This window comes from Ylistrum balloti, unplaced genomic scaffold (genome assembly GCF_031769215.1).
Source record: "Ylistrum balloti isolate Yb309-2 unplaced genomic scaffold, AGI_CSIRO_Ybal_v1 Utg370522, whole genome shotgun sequence".
NCBI lineage: Eukaryota > Metazoa > Mollusca > Bivalvia > Pectinida > Pectinidae > Ylistrum > Ylistrum balloti.
The window spans coordinates 239,882-254,708 of NW_026782334.1; the positions used below are offsets into that span (position 1 = coordinate 239,882).

General features: G+C 35.4%; 1 protein-coding gene across 1 annotated transcript; it reads left to right on the forward strand.

The window, feature by feature from the left end:
• The first annotated feature begins 335 nt into the window (after window positions 1–335).
• Window positions 336–14,737, forward strand: LOC132555880 (periodic tryptophan protein 1 homolog). Its single transcript, XM_060220247.1, has 15 exons — window positions 336–496; window positions 1,698–1,747; window positions 3,855–4,054; window positions 4,714–4,796; window positions 5,197–5,293; window positions 5,900–6,007; window positions 6,251–6,375; window positions 6,806–6,864; window positions 7,602–7,698; window positions 9,177–9,238; window positions 10,776–10,887; window positions 12,104–12,194; window positions 13,099–13,220; window positions 14,107–14,209; window positions 14,450–14,737. The coding sequence occupies exons 1-15, from the start codon at window positions 434–436 to the stop codon at window positions 14,686–14,688; spliced, it is 1,611 nt and encodes a 536-aa protein (XP_060076230.1). The 5' UTR covers window positions 336–433; the 3' UTR covers window positions 14,689–14,737.
• The last annotated feature ends 90 nt before the right edge of the window (window positions 14,738–14,827 follow it).

Here is a 14,827-nt window from a genome sequence, read left to right on the forward strand (position 1 = left end):
TTCTTAATACCAGCTTTCTAGAGATAAGCAAATGCCTATTAACGTGTATTTTTTTACAAGGCTCTCTTGCATTCTTCCAATGGCTCAGAAGAAATAGATATGAATACATTTCAAATTGTCTCGAAACTTGTCAGTCATAATACCATAGGTAGATATGCAGTTTCTGCATACTTTGTCCTATCTATAACTATTCGAGGTGACAGCGATACCAGCAAAACATATTAAAAAGAATAGTTTTTTTTTATTCATTATTTGTTTCGTAATGAATTCCTCCTTAGGGAACCTCTGTATTAACGGGGAGATTACTCTGTTACTATTTCCGGAAGTGAGCCGAACACATGTGCTGATCTTTGATTATTATGATTTCTTCTGCAGTGGCAGCTCTTCGGGAGTAGGAAACAAGTTTCAGCACTTCATCAACTTCAGCACGATTATGAGTATAATACCATGTCTAACGTGGGTAAAGCGAGGCGTCGCTAAAAATACGCCAGAGAAAGTAAGTTTAACTTGGGTATTGCACAAACACGTGCACTTTTCCGGTTGGGATTCTTCCTCAGCTTTGGACTCATATATACCGAACGTATGACAAAATCCGACGAGAGACATTGTTAAATGTCCGATATAAATGAGTTTCAAGGAGGATTCCCAAAAGAGATTACACGTGCACTTGATCAGTTGATTGACAGATTGAGTATGTCAGATTATCAGTTACCATTGAGCTACCTTGTGACAGTAGCACATCATAAATCAGAAGTAAAACAGATAGCATATTTTGCATAGGGATCTATGATCAGGAATTCATACCAACAAAGGGATATTGACAATTTGAAAGAATCCAAAACACAGCAATCTAATTCATAAAAAAACTGCAGAAGCAGAAATCCAAGGCAAAGCAAAAACGGAGAAAAGTCCAATGATAAAAACACTGAAGGAAGAAACCTCAGTCTGCTTCTGATGTTCATTTACAAACTTAATAAAATGTTCCAGGCAAAAATGTCTCACACAACATCCCATATAGCAGAATAGAGGGTATGCAATAACCTCAAAGGTAATATCAGAAATATCAGACAGGAGACTACCTCTGCCATTACAAACATTCATTCTTTGTTGACACTGTGATACATTAGCATCATCTACCTGACGGTGTTGTGTTTGCTGTCTCTTTTGAGACTTTATTACCGTCACCTACAGAATCATTATTTAAAAAACATTATGGCGTTTTCTCTCCCAGTTGTATAAAAGTCATCATTGTGTTCCACAACATCTAATACTGACACTGTAGTTCTTTCTCTAAAGTTCAGTTTCTATCCCAAATGCAGTTATAAACTTTCACAGCCCATTTATTATGTACACATATTCATTTTCTATAGTTATAAATTTTTCACTTGTGAATCTGAAGAAAAAAACGAATTCCTCCGATTTTAGATGATGTTCCTGAGCATCTCCATGTATAATGTGAAGTTAATGACATTGAGTTATGCTCTCTTGCTAAGTCATCAGTAGAGAAGATATTCCCAACTTGCACAATCAGGCTGTATTATATGATTATTATATGAACAGAAATGACTTTTTTTATGATTTTGTTTTTGCTAAATTTGCATTTGAATGATGTGATTATCACTATGTTTCTCATATCATCATGAGAAAATAGTTTCATCTAATTGAAAGATGGATACATGTAGAGTCTCTGTTTACAGGTAAAACTGGACAAGGAGGACCTGAAGAGAATCATAGAAGAAACTAGAGAGTGAGTAATGTTTCTGGTTAGCAGATTGTGAAGTTAACAGTGTAAACTTCAAATAACACTCTCAAGAAACTTTTCAGCTTTTCTGATGTAATAACTCTATGACCATTCTTAAAATATCAGTTAAATATGATAATAATCCCTTTTTCACGAGTAAATGAAAAGTTAAAACTGCAGTGCATTGACTGTAACCAAACAGGTATTAGAGAAGATTCAACTAAATCTTACTGCTGACCACTAACCTACGTGATAAGCTCTAACCCTGACTTGTGACCACTAACATACATGATAAGCTCTAACCCCTACTTGTGACCACTAACATACGTGATAAGCTCTAACTCCTACTTCTGACCACTAACATACGTGATAAGCTCTAACCCCTACTTGTGACTACTAACATACGTGATAAGCTCTAACCCCTACTTTTGACTACTAACATACGTGATAAGCTCTAACCCCTACTTGTGACCACTAACATACGTGATAAGCTCTAACCCCTACTTGTGACTACTAACATACGTGATAAGCTCTAACCCCTACTTGTGACTACTAACATACGTGATAAGCTCTAACCCCTACTTGTGACCACTAACATACGTGATAAGCTCTAACCCCTACTTGTGACTACTAACATACGTGATAAGCTCTAACCCCTACTTGTGACTACTAACATACGTGATAAGCTCTAACCCCTACTTGTGACTACCAACATACGTGATAAGCTCTAACCCCTACTTTTGACTACTAACATACGTGATAAGCTCTAACCCCTACTTGTGACTACTAACATACGTGATAAGCTCTAACCCCTACTTGTGACTACTAACATACGTGATAAGTTCTAACCCCTACTTGTGACTACTAACATACGTGATAAGCTCTAACCCCTACTTGTGACTACTAACATACATGATAAGCTCTAACCCCTACTTGTGACCACTAACATACATGGTAAGCTCTAACCCCTACTTGTGACCACTAACATATGTGATAAGCTCTAACCCCTACTTGTGACTACTAACATACGTGATAAGCTCTAACCCCTACTTGTGACCACTAACATATGTGATAAGCTCTAACCCCTACTTGTGACCACTAACATACGTGATAAGCTCTAACCCCTACTTGTGACTACTAACATATGTGATAAGCTCTAACCCCTACTTGTGACTACTAACATACGTGATAAGCTCTAACCTCTACTTGTGACTACTAACATACGTGATAAGCTCTAACCCCTACTTGTGACTACTAACATACGTGATAAGCTCTAACCCCTACTTGTGACCACTAACATACGTGATAAGCTCTAACCCCTACTTGTGACTACTAACATATGTGATAAGCTCTAACCTCTACTTGTGACTACTAACATACGTGATAAGCTCTAACCTCTACTTGTGACTACTAACATACGTGATAAGCTCTAACCTCTACTTGTGACTACTAACATACGTGATAAGCTCTAATCCCTACTTGTGACCACTAACATACGTGATAAGCTCTAACCCCTACTTGTGACCACTAACATACGTGATAAGCTCTAACCCCTACTTGTGACCACTAACATACGTGATAAGCTCTAACCCCTACTTGTGACCACTAACATACGTGATAAGCTCTAACCCCTACTTGTGACTACTAACATACGTGATAAGCTCTAACCCCTACTTGTGACCACTAACATACGTGATAAGCTCTAACCTCTACTTGTGACTACTAACATACGTGATAAGCTCTAACCCCTACTTTTGACTACTAACATACGTGATAAGCTCTAACCCCTACTTGTGACTACTAACATACGTGATAAGCTCTAACCCCTACTTGTGACCACTAACATACGTGATAAGCTCTAACCCCTACTTGTGACTACTAACATACATGGTAAGCTCTAACCCCTACTTGTGACCACTAACATACATGGTAAGCTCTAACCCCTACTTGTGACTACTAACATACGTGATAAGCTCTAACGCCTACTTGTGACCACTAAAATACATGGTAAGTTTTAATTAACAATGATGTGTGATTACTTAGAGACATGATAAAACTAAATCTAACATGTACTGAAGGAAATAGCACTTGTTTTATATTTCTAATCAAATAGAGAATTAGACGAAGATGAACCAGCTGACACATCAGAAGAGGAGGAAGAGGAGAATGAAGGAGCTACAGGAGGGAAGATGATGAAGGCCCAAAAACTAGAAAAAGGGAAGAGGATGCATGAAGATGATGGAGGCATGGAGGTTGATGATATAGTAGACAGATATGGATTAGACGATTATGATGATGATGACAATGAAGATGGTAATTCATTTTCTAAAAAGATGTAGAGTAGATGATTATAACGACAATGATAATGAAGATGGTTGGTAATTCATTGATTAAACAGATATAAGATGAAGATGATGATGATGATGATGATGATGATGATGATGATGATGATGATGATGATTACTTACTTACTTACTTTCTTTCTTTCTTTCTTTCTTTCTTTCTTTCTTTCTTTCTTTCTTTCTTTTTTCTTTCTTTCTTTCTTTCTTTCTTTCTTTCTTTCTTTCTTTCTTTCTTTCTTTCTTTCTTTCTTTCTTTCTTTACAAAGCAATATGCATACATACAGATGAAATGATATAGAAATCAGTTATTGCTTAATAGCTGGCAAGCTGTGAAACTTTATATTACAGGAAGTTCAGCAATGTCATCTTAATAGAGATAAGTCAATATTGTATAAGATGTAAATAGTGCAAGTTTGGCATGTTTTCCTTTCTCGATTTGTTTCAAGGAATGCTGAAGAAATGGGGATGAAAATAGTTAATACCTTATGAAATAGTTTACATGATTAATTTTCCTCGTAAAATAGTGATAGTGATATCGTATGCCTTCAGAATGTTGGACTATATATCTGTTTACCATTCAGAATAGATGTTGTATGATGTTACCATGATTTATGTCTGTTGTGTTGATAGCTCCGAATCCCCTGAAAGGACTTGGTAACTTGGTGTACTATACAAGCAATGATGATGATCCCTTCATCACACTTAAAGATGAGGTAAGTCATCACCACTGAAAACATGGAGTATATTTGACCTCAGTGAAACCATATTGTCTCTTACTGGTGAAAAATTACCTTTCACATAAAAAAGAAAACACTATGGAATCTCTACGGCTATATGAATATATCCTTTACATAATATATGTCTTTGTAGAAATTGTTATCAATCTAAAATACTCTAAGTGTATCCTGCAAACAAACATTCTTATTATTTTGATATTCTACTTTCTCAAGTACATAAAGACTTTTCATCTTAACTTGGAACTCTCCAGTCAACCAAACAGAATTGTATGTGATGTGATATCATTTGATTCTATCAAATCCAAAACACTATAACTGTAAAGCAAAAGGAATTATTAGTGATTTTGCTTGGTGTACAATTTGTATATTTGTGTAGAAGGACAGTGATGATGAAGAGTATGAGGTGAAGAACACAGACAATATGGTGGTGGTGGGTAAGGTGTCAGAAGAAAGCTGTAATCTAGATATCTATGGTAAGTACATTTTATTGTCTCTGTATCTTTCTCATTTGTAACAATTCTTGTCAATATTTCTGTTAATAATGAGGAGTATGGTAACCTATCTATATTACGACCTTTAGTATCTGACTTTTGTTTACAGTTTATAACGAGAAGTATGGTAACCTATCTATATTACATACCATCTCTAGTATCTGACTTTCGTTTACAGTTTATAACAAGGAGTATGGTAACATATCTATATTACATACTACCTCTAGTATCTGACTTTCGTTTACAGTTTATAACAAGGAGTATGGTAACATATCTATATTACATACTACCTCTAGTATCTGACTTTCGTTTACAGTTTATAACAAGGAGTATGGTAACATATCTATATTACATACTACCTCTAGTATCTGACTTTTGTTTATAGTTTATAACGAGAAGTATGGTAACATATCTATATTACATACTACCTCTAGTATCTGACTTTTGTTTATAGTTTATAATGAGAAGTATGGTAACCTATTTATATTACATACCATCTCTAGTATCTGACTTTTGTTTATAGTTTACAACGGGGAGTATGGTAACATATCTATATTACTACCTCTAGTATCAGACTTTTGTTTACAGTTTATAACGAGGAGTATGGTAACTTATATATCCATCACGATGTCATCCTATCTACATTTCCCCTGTGTGTGGAATGGCTCAACTATGATGTTTGTGATCAAGACACAGGTAATTATTGTCCAGATGTGGTATTAAAATGTGGAGCTAAATCATATAATATTTGAAAGCAGTATTTCTTTTTTTTTTTGATTCAACTCGGGCTTTTCCTTTCAAAATTTGTTTCTTCTTGACGCTATCAGCATGTACCTAAAATGTTTGTTTAATTTTCAATATTAACAAAAAAATTATCAAAACTGTTTAGAAAATGATATGACAAAATCTAATAGAAAGAAAATAAACTTGTACATACAGGTAATTTTGTTGCTGTGGGAACCATGGACCCAGTGATAGAGATCTGGGACCTAGACATTGTTGACTCCCTGGAGCCAGTTGCTATGCTGGGAAGCAAACCTTCAAAGAAAAAGAAGAAAAAAATGGTACAAAATGAATTATCCATTTGCAAACAGAATATATTACTTATGATCCATTTGTATACAGAATGGGTCTGCAGGCTGAGTAGCAATATAGAACTGAATGGATGATTAATTGTCTGCATTTAGTTAGAAATGTTCTGTTATAGCAATGAAATGTATCTAATGAGATACCAATCAGTTTTCTATTCATCACATTTTCAAATTAAAGAAGAGAATTAATGTTTTTTGTGTCAAAAAACAGATGTGTTCTTTTCAGAAATCATACCACAGTGTTCCCCATTTTGTATTGTTTTCAGGGTTTCTAACTTTTCATGGTTTCATTCCATCAGTGAAAATTTCAGCCTGTTCTGTATTTCACTTCTTTAATTGAAATAGAATTGAATGTTATCTGCAGGTGTAAATGTAATGTCACATTTTATACTTTTCCCCACAGAAAGGAGTGATGGGCCACACAGACTCAGTTCTTGATTTGTCCTGGAATTCTAACATAAGGTAAGTGTTCAATATGTTACTTCAATATACTAATCAGTATTATATATAAAGATACTCCTATGTATAGTAAGTGTTCAATGTATGACTTTGTATGATATGTAAACATACAACTCCTATGTAAGGTAGGTGTCCATTATATTACACTGTATTATATATAATGATACAACTCCTATGTAAGGTAGGTGTTCATTATATTACACTGTATTATATATAATGATACAACTCCTATGTAAGGTAGGTGTTCATTATATTACACTGTATTATATATAAAGATACACCTCCTATGTAAGGTAAGTGTCCATTATATTACACTGTATTATATATAATGATACAACTCCTATGTAAGGTAAGTGTCCATTATATTACACTGTATTATATATAAAGATACACCTCCTATGTAAGGTAAGTGTCCATTATATTACACTGTATTATATAAAATGATACACCTCCTATGTAAGGTAAGTGTCCATTATATTACACTGTATTATATATAATGATACAACTCCTATGTAAGGTAGGTGTAATTTATTTTTAAAAAAGTTGCTAAATGTCAGTTATAATAATCACTTACTAGAGATTAAATTGGTTTTATACTGTATAGAAAGTGATGTATTTACATGTTTAACATCAAACATCTTCTCTATTGTTTTTATATTTTTGGCTTTCAATTTTTTGGAGGTGGGTGGGGAAATGGCCATGTCTCAAAATATGTGATCATTTCCTTTATTTTTTCACAGAAATGTACTGGCTAGTGCATCAGCAGACTTCACTGTGGGACTGTGGGACTTAAATGAAGGCAAAATTGTCACATCAATCACACAACATAAAGAAAAGGTAAACAACAGATGTTTCCTGCTCTGTTCAAGGGCATTAACTCTCTGAAGATCTATTTAGCATTATGATTTAACAAAAAAGTGTCTTGGTGTGACATTTATAGTCTTCAATAAATGACATAACCTTACAGGCATGAATAAAATATTGTTCAAGTGATTTATTGCTCTAGTCTACTAATATAGAGAGCTAGCACAGCTACAGTTCCTGGACTTTGTGATCAGCTTTGAAATGACCAGGGAGGGGTACCTTAACGAGGTCAAGAGGAGTATCTGAATGGGATCAGGAGGGAAACCTGGACGGGGTCACGAGGGGTACCTGGACTGGGTCAGGAGGGGTACCTGGACAGGATCAGCAGGGGTACCTGGATGGGGTCAGAAGGGGTACATGAATCATTGGTGCCATCAGTTAAATGATTGAACACTATGTGCTGATATGTATTATAGCTTTTATCAATCCTGGATCATTGGTGCCATCAATTAAGAAAAAAAACTTAAATGATATATTTTTCAACATTATTGTATGTAACATTTAACACCATTCCTTGCTCAGTTAAAATACTTTCATGTATTCTCTATACTAATACATAGATAGATGATAGATAATTTTAGTGTATCCACTATAGCAATAAATAGGATAGATCATTGGTAGATGGTTGATAATTCCAGTAAAATCAATTGCCATTCATGATTCTGAACCAGTTCCCCGCACTTAGATGAAAAGGATGGAAAGCTGCTGTCACCCAATATATACAACTCCTGTGCATGAAAAACAATACATTTGCAACCAGGATTTTCCTGTGCTTCTCCCCCTACTAATGAATTCTTGTTCTCATTTTTAAAACAAAGGAACACTTCATTTCTGTACCTTATACTTGTACTTTATAATACAAATTCTAAGTGTGACATACGTGTATACATACCTCCAGCCAGAACTGGTCCTGCCTTGTCCAAGAGGGTGAAGCTCAAGGGTAGCTGGTCATAACTTGGAAATTATTGAGATCCTTTCTGACCATATCTGGTTTTATATTCCCTAGATTAGACCTTGGTCCAGTCTCCCCCTGAAGACCTTTGGTTCAATGCAGAGCAGTTTAAATCAATTCCAACAATCCTATATGTTGTAAACACCTGTTTTCACGATGCAAGGTTTTCCACTCTTGTTACAAGCATATTTTAGCCTTAACGTTCAGGAGAGTGATAACTGCCCTCTAGGAGTCTGGATAAATTGTGTGATGTTGTTATGGGGACAAATGGGTCAAAACGTTTTCAAGCCTGTTGCTTAGGAACATTTATTTAAACACCTTAATTATATAATAACACAGTTGAGAATTGGGATGATGTTGTGACTTCTAAGTGAAGATGCACTTTCAAATGTAACACAGTCTTGTCTACCTTGTCATAAATTCACTTTAATATTTCTTGTACTTGGTAAAATATTCAACTCCACGTCAAAATCATTAAAATGTTACTTTTGATTTCCAGGTTCAGAGTATAAAATGGCATCCAGTTGAATCCCAATCTCTGCTCTCTGGGTCATTTGACAAGTAAGTCAAACCTATTTCTAGTTAATTAATTGGAAGGCACACAAGTGCACCCTTTTAACAGGTGGTCTCTTTACAGCTGGTCTCTTGTTACAGGTAGTCCTTTATCTTATAACAAAGTGGTGTCTATGATTACAGGTGACAGGTAAGTGTTACAGAACTGAGGGTAGGATGAGTGGGTACTATACTATTGTGTTGTGTCATGCTGTCGTTCCACTCTTTATTTTGTCTGGGCTGTTTCCTACAACTTGTTAAGTGATCATACAGGATAGGTTGACATAGCTGAGACAGTGTGTCATATACTAAAGTTGAGCTCTATGATCTCTATTTTGACCTTCGACCTTAACTAGGCATTGGTGATACCAGTGATTGAGATTAGCAATGTTGCCAGGCCTCTTCTATGTTGTTCAGCTACTACAAGGAAACCTTGACTTAAAATGACCCTGGCTGTTCCTGAGGAGATGAACCCATAACCATACAACAAACAGCTTCTTGGCATCAGTGATATTTCTTTTTCCTTTGTGAACATCTAATATCACCTACTTGAAATTACATGTGTCACCAAATGTTATATAATGAAAAACCCTAGAATAGATGGCATCAGCAGATGTGATTTAATACTAGAGTGGTTCATCTTACCACATCCTCGATACTCGAGGGGTTACAATCACTTTCGCTCTCTGCACCCCTTGAACATGTCATGGCAAATTGAAGGTACTGTGTGTATACATCCACTCAATTAACCTAATCCTTATTGAATAAGACGAGACATTCATGGTCTTGAATCTCCTTGGCATATGATTTCATATTCAGTGGGGAACTATAATTCACCAAATTGTCAGGTAATTTTTTTTTTATTTCTTGTCAAGTTAAAATGTCTGTTACTATGAATAGAAAATTCGTTCTGACTCAGTAACTCAAGTTCCACTCAATAACTTGTGTTCTCTGATCTTATCTTTCTCAATGTTCCTGTACAATTAACCACTCATCTCATAAATCAATGGACAGATTTGATTGATTGCCTATCATAGCATCACCCCACCAAGGTCTACATCTGATATATTTTGGTGGTCATTGGTCAAGGTTTAAGGTCAAAGCCATCCTTAACCACTTTTGGAATAAAAAAGCTTGTGGACAAGATATCTTGAAAAACATTCAGTAGATTAACCCTTCAGTGGATTAGATCAAAAGAAAAAGATGAGGGGGTGAGGGTGAACCCTGCTTACTTTGTTTTTATTCACACGAATATATCTTTACCCTCAGTGAACCCCTTGTGGTGTAAGGCTCTATATGTATTCATAAAACAAAGAATTGTCTTTCATGCTTCAGACTGAAGCATGTCAGTGATTTGATCATCATTAGCAGTGGTCTTTTTTGGTTATATGATCTCTTAATTTTTTATTTCTGTTTTTTTATTCTTTAAAGAGACACCTTGTATTTGAGAATTACATGATAATAATCAAGGGTAATTTTTTTCAAAATGTTCAAACAAGGAACAAAATTTGAATACAAGTTTATGTATTGTTCTCTTTGTCCTCAGCACGGTGAAGGTGTATGATTGTCGGAGTCCTAATGACACGTTCAAAAGCTGGAATCTGGATGGAGAGATAGAGAGGGTCATCTGGGACTCGTACTCTCCTCTCAACTTCTTTGTATGTATCCTAATCTGTCACTGCTTGGTGAAACAATACCTAAATTTCTATATCTATATACGTATAATTCCTAATAAGTTAGACTTCATATGATGTTTTTTGATGGAAGAATCACAAAAGGATCTACTTCTGTTCTTATAGAAATTGTATAAACAAACATACAACATTTGATTTGTGGAAATTTTATATATATCTAGCTAGATTGATTTACAAACATCAGCTCGACCATGATTGAGCAACATCAGCTTTGCTTTTTATTAGCCAAATAGTGTAATATATGTATTGTTTGTATATGACATGAAACAGTCCAAACAAAGCAATGAAATCCTGATCCCAGCAGAAATTATAGGTGAACAGTGTACTTATTAACCCGCTACTTCGCATAAAAGCATTGATCCAGTCAGTGACTGAGGTCAAGATTATGTGAATTCAACAGGAGACAAATGATTTTAAACATTAGCACTTTGGGTACCTAAATGTGTACAAATAAGAACCTGGCCTAATCTATTTTAAAAGGCAAAAGAGTGAAAATATGGAGGGACTAAACTTAAGGTTCCAAATAAACAACTGTACATTTCTATCAACTCTAACTTGTATCCAAAAGACTTTTTATTCCTTTACAAAGTTTTACAATTTAAATAAGTTTAAGGAAATTAAATTTTACAAAAATCTTTCATCTCATATTTATATTCGAAAATTTTTAGGTGAGCATATAGTCCCCACTTTGTTTATCCGTCTTTCTGTCTGTGCTTTTGTGAACAGAGCATAACTTTTCCCGGAGTTAAGCAAGTATAATGAAACTTGGTGTATACATTGGTCATGCTAAGGTGATGTGAAGAGTACAATATTCTGGGACTGCAACCACTTAAGTACAAAGTTATTGCCTTTTTTATTCAGAGCAGAACTTTTCTTTCATTTCTTGCCCTTTGTGTCTGAAGAATAAATCTGCCTCTATTTAAACTAGAATAATGAAACATGTTTGTTAAAATTTCATGTCCATAGCATAACTTTGCTTTTATTAAAATTGGGATAATGAAACTTTGTGGTTACATTGGTCATTCAGTGCCTGAATCCCTTAATTTCAAAATTATTGCCCTATGTTAAAATTAAGTCATTTTCTGAAAACATTCTTCAGTTTTACTGACACTCTTGTTTTAATTTATTGCTATTTATGAGGTTCTCTTGAAATGGTCATGAATCCAACTTTTGATTGTAGGCAAGTACTGACTCGGGGCGAGTGTACTACCTAGACTCGCGCACAGATAAACCACTATACACTCTCTCTGCACACAACAAGGCTGTAACAGGTAGGGTATCTCTCAGACATGTAAACCTCTATACACTCTCTACCCACATGGCTGTAACAGGTAGGGCATATCTCACAGATAGATAAACCTCTATGTACACTGTCTCTACCCACAAGGCTGTAACAGGTAGGGTATCTCTCAGACATGTAAACCTCTATACACTCTCTACCCACAAGGCTGTAACAGGTAGGGTATCTCTCACAGACAGATAAACCTATGTACATTCTGCCCACACTGATGCTGTAACAGGTAAGGTATTTCTCACAGACAGATAAAACTCTGTACACTGTCTCAAGCCACAAGGCTGTCACAGGTATGGAATCTCTCAGACGTGTAAATTTCTGTACACTGTCTCCACCCACAAGGCTGTAACAGGTAGGGTATCTCTCAGACATGTAAATTTCTGTACACTGTCTCCACCCACAAGGCTGTAACAGGTAGGGTATCTCTCACAGACATGTAAATCTCTGTACAATTATTCCTCTCATGTAATTCATCTCTCTCAGACAGTTAAATCTCTGTACACTCTCCACCTCCATCATGTTTGTCACATGTAATGTATCTCTCACAGATAGATAAAGCTATATGCACACTCTGCCCACCCACAACAAGGCTATCACAGGTAAGGTGTCTTCTGATTGTAAATTTCAGCTCATATGAAGACAATCAGTTACAATATGAGGTAGATCCCTAAATGGAGAATGTCCGCTGATCCTTCAGCTAGTGTTCTATTCCAAACAGTAATGCATGACCTCAATGTTTTCAAACTAGACAGGGTAACACTGCTCTATATACTAAGTGTCTACAAATAGACAATGAATTTGTAAACTACTATTTAATCCTGATAACACTTCCTATCTGCTTTATACAAAGCTTGAATTCTGTTGATATTACATCCCTTTAGGACTGGCACTGAGCAGCAGTGTTAAGGGCCTTCTGACCACGGCCTCTGCAGATCAGTCACTCAAGGTGTGGGATGTCCTTGACAACAAGCCCTCACTGATCCTGGAAAAAGATCTTAAATTGGTAAGACCACCAGAAATAAAAATAAAATGTCTTTCCCATTGGGGTATACTTTGTTGTGAGCAAAGATAATATTTTATCACTTCTGGGATATTTGTTGGCAGATATATTACTACTTAAGGCACCAGATTTTATATAGTTCATTAGAGAATGTCCCTAGCAAGGCATCACAGGATTTCTACATTTGACGATGCCAGCCTTGCCAGCCTCCTCCGATTTGTGTGTTATTAATTTTGTTGTGTAACTGGTTTCTTCCTTGATAGTTTCCTCTGGTTAGTCTTTTTCTTTTTATTGTGTTTCCCTGGATAGACACACCAGACATGTTCATTAAGAAAATTCTGGTTCGTTTACATCTAATTGTAACAAATTACTGATGGACCTGGTTAATTTCGACCTTGAAAGACTGTCAAGTTTATTCTGAAAGCAAAATAATACCAGGTTTCATATCAAACTATTTGGATGGCAATAAACACATGTGACCCTTTTGAGCTTTTCATCTGCTCGAAACACTCATTTTATTATGTCACCACCATTCAAGTGATCATATACTCTTTATTTTTGGTGGTTGGTTAGCTTTCCATGCACTCTTTCATTTGCTTTGCTAGTCAGTTTTTTATCTTCTCTTTTGTGTGGATGGATAGCTATTTACTGTTTGGTGGTTGGTATTCTCCTTATCTACTCTTGTTAGGTTGGTTGGTAATATCTATATCTACTCCTCTTTAGTTGATAATCTCTAACTAATTTGTTTGGTTGATTTGGTCATTATCCGATCTCCTATCTGGCGGTGTCCCCATGGTCTAAAACATACTTTGTCAAACATTGATAATTCTGAAGAAACACACGATTTAAGGTAAACCATATATATAAGATATGTTTTCTTTCTTTCCAGAATGATCTACATTGCTTGTGTGCCTGTCCAGAAGCTCCATTTGTATTTGCTGTTGGAGGAGAAAAGGAATTAAGGGTTTGGGACATAAGAAGCAGTGCTGCAGGTTCTTTTCTTTCCTGATAATATTTAGCTTAGCAACTTTATTATGGCAGAAAGCTGGAGACATTTTAATTATCAATTGTTAAATAAGAGTCAAGTAATAGTAAATAACACCAGTTTTAACTTTGATCCCTTGTATATGAAATCTAATGTGATTATGTCACTACAATGACAAGCAGCCAGAATACATGATTTTGAAATAGTTCAGGATGTATTAGAACCAGAAAATGTTTTCTCTTTTCAGTCCGTAAGCACTTTTTCAATCGTGCTCCCTCTGGTGTCACAATGGAGGATCTTGATGAAGGGGAAACAACAGCTGCTTTTGAAAGCTTGGATCTTGATAAAGATTCTGATGCAGAAGAAATGGAAGAACTCATTGCAGGATTTTCTGGAGCCCCCCAAACTACAGTAGCAGCATCTGCCACTAATTCAACGAAAAAGAAAAAGAAGAAGAAAAAGAAGCCTAAACATAAACCGTCTTGAAAATTCTTGTTGCATAACTTTCACCAAAAATAAATTTTATTATTTAATACATTATGTATTTTGTCTTTAATATTTGTATTTTATAAATACATGACAGGTCACCATTTCCTCTTGGTCATCAGTAATCTCATTGATGAAA

Excerpts from the sequence above, each read along its gene's own strand:
- LOC132555880 (XM_060220247.1), top strand. The coding sequence starts at position 434 with ATGAGTATAATACCATGTCTAACGTGGGTAAAGCGAGGCGTCGCTAAA. Across the intron at positions 4,797-5,196 it reads TCATCACACTTAAAGATGAG|AAGGACAGTGATGATGAAGA; the intron begins GTAAGTCATCAC and ends ATATTTGTGTAG. Across the intron at positions 10,888-12,103 it reads ACTCTCCTCTCAACTTCTTT|GCAAGTACTGACTCGGGGCG; the intron begins GTATGTATCCTA and ends TTTTGATTGTAG.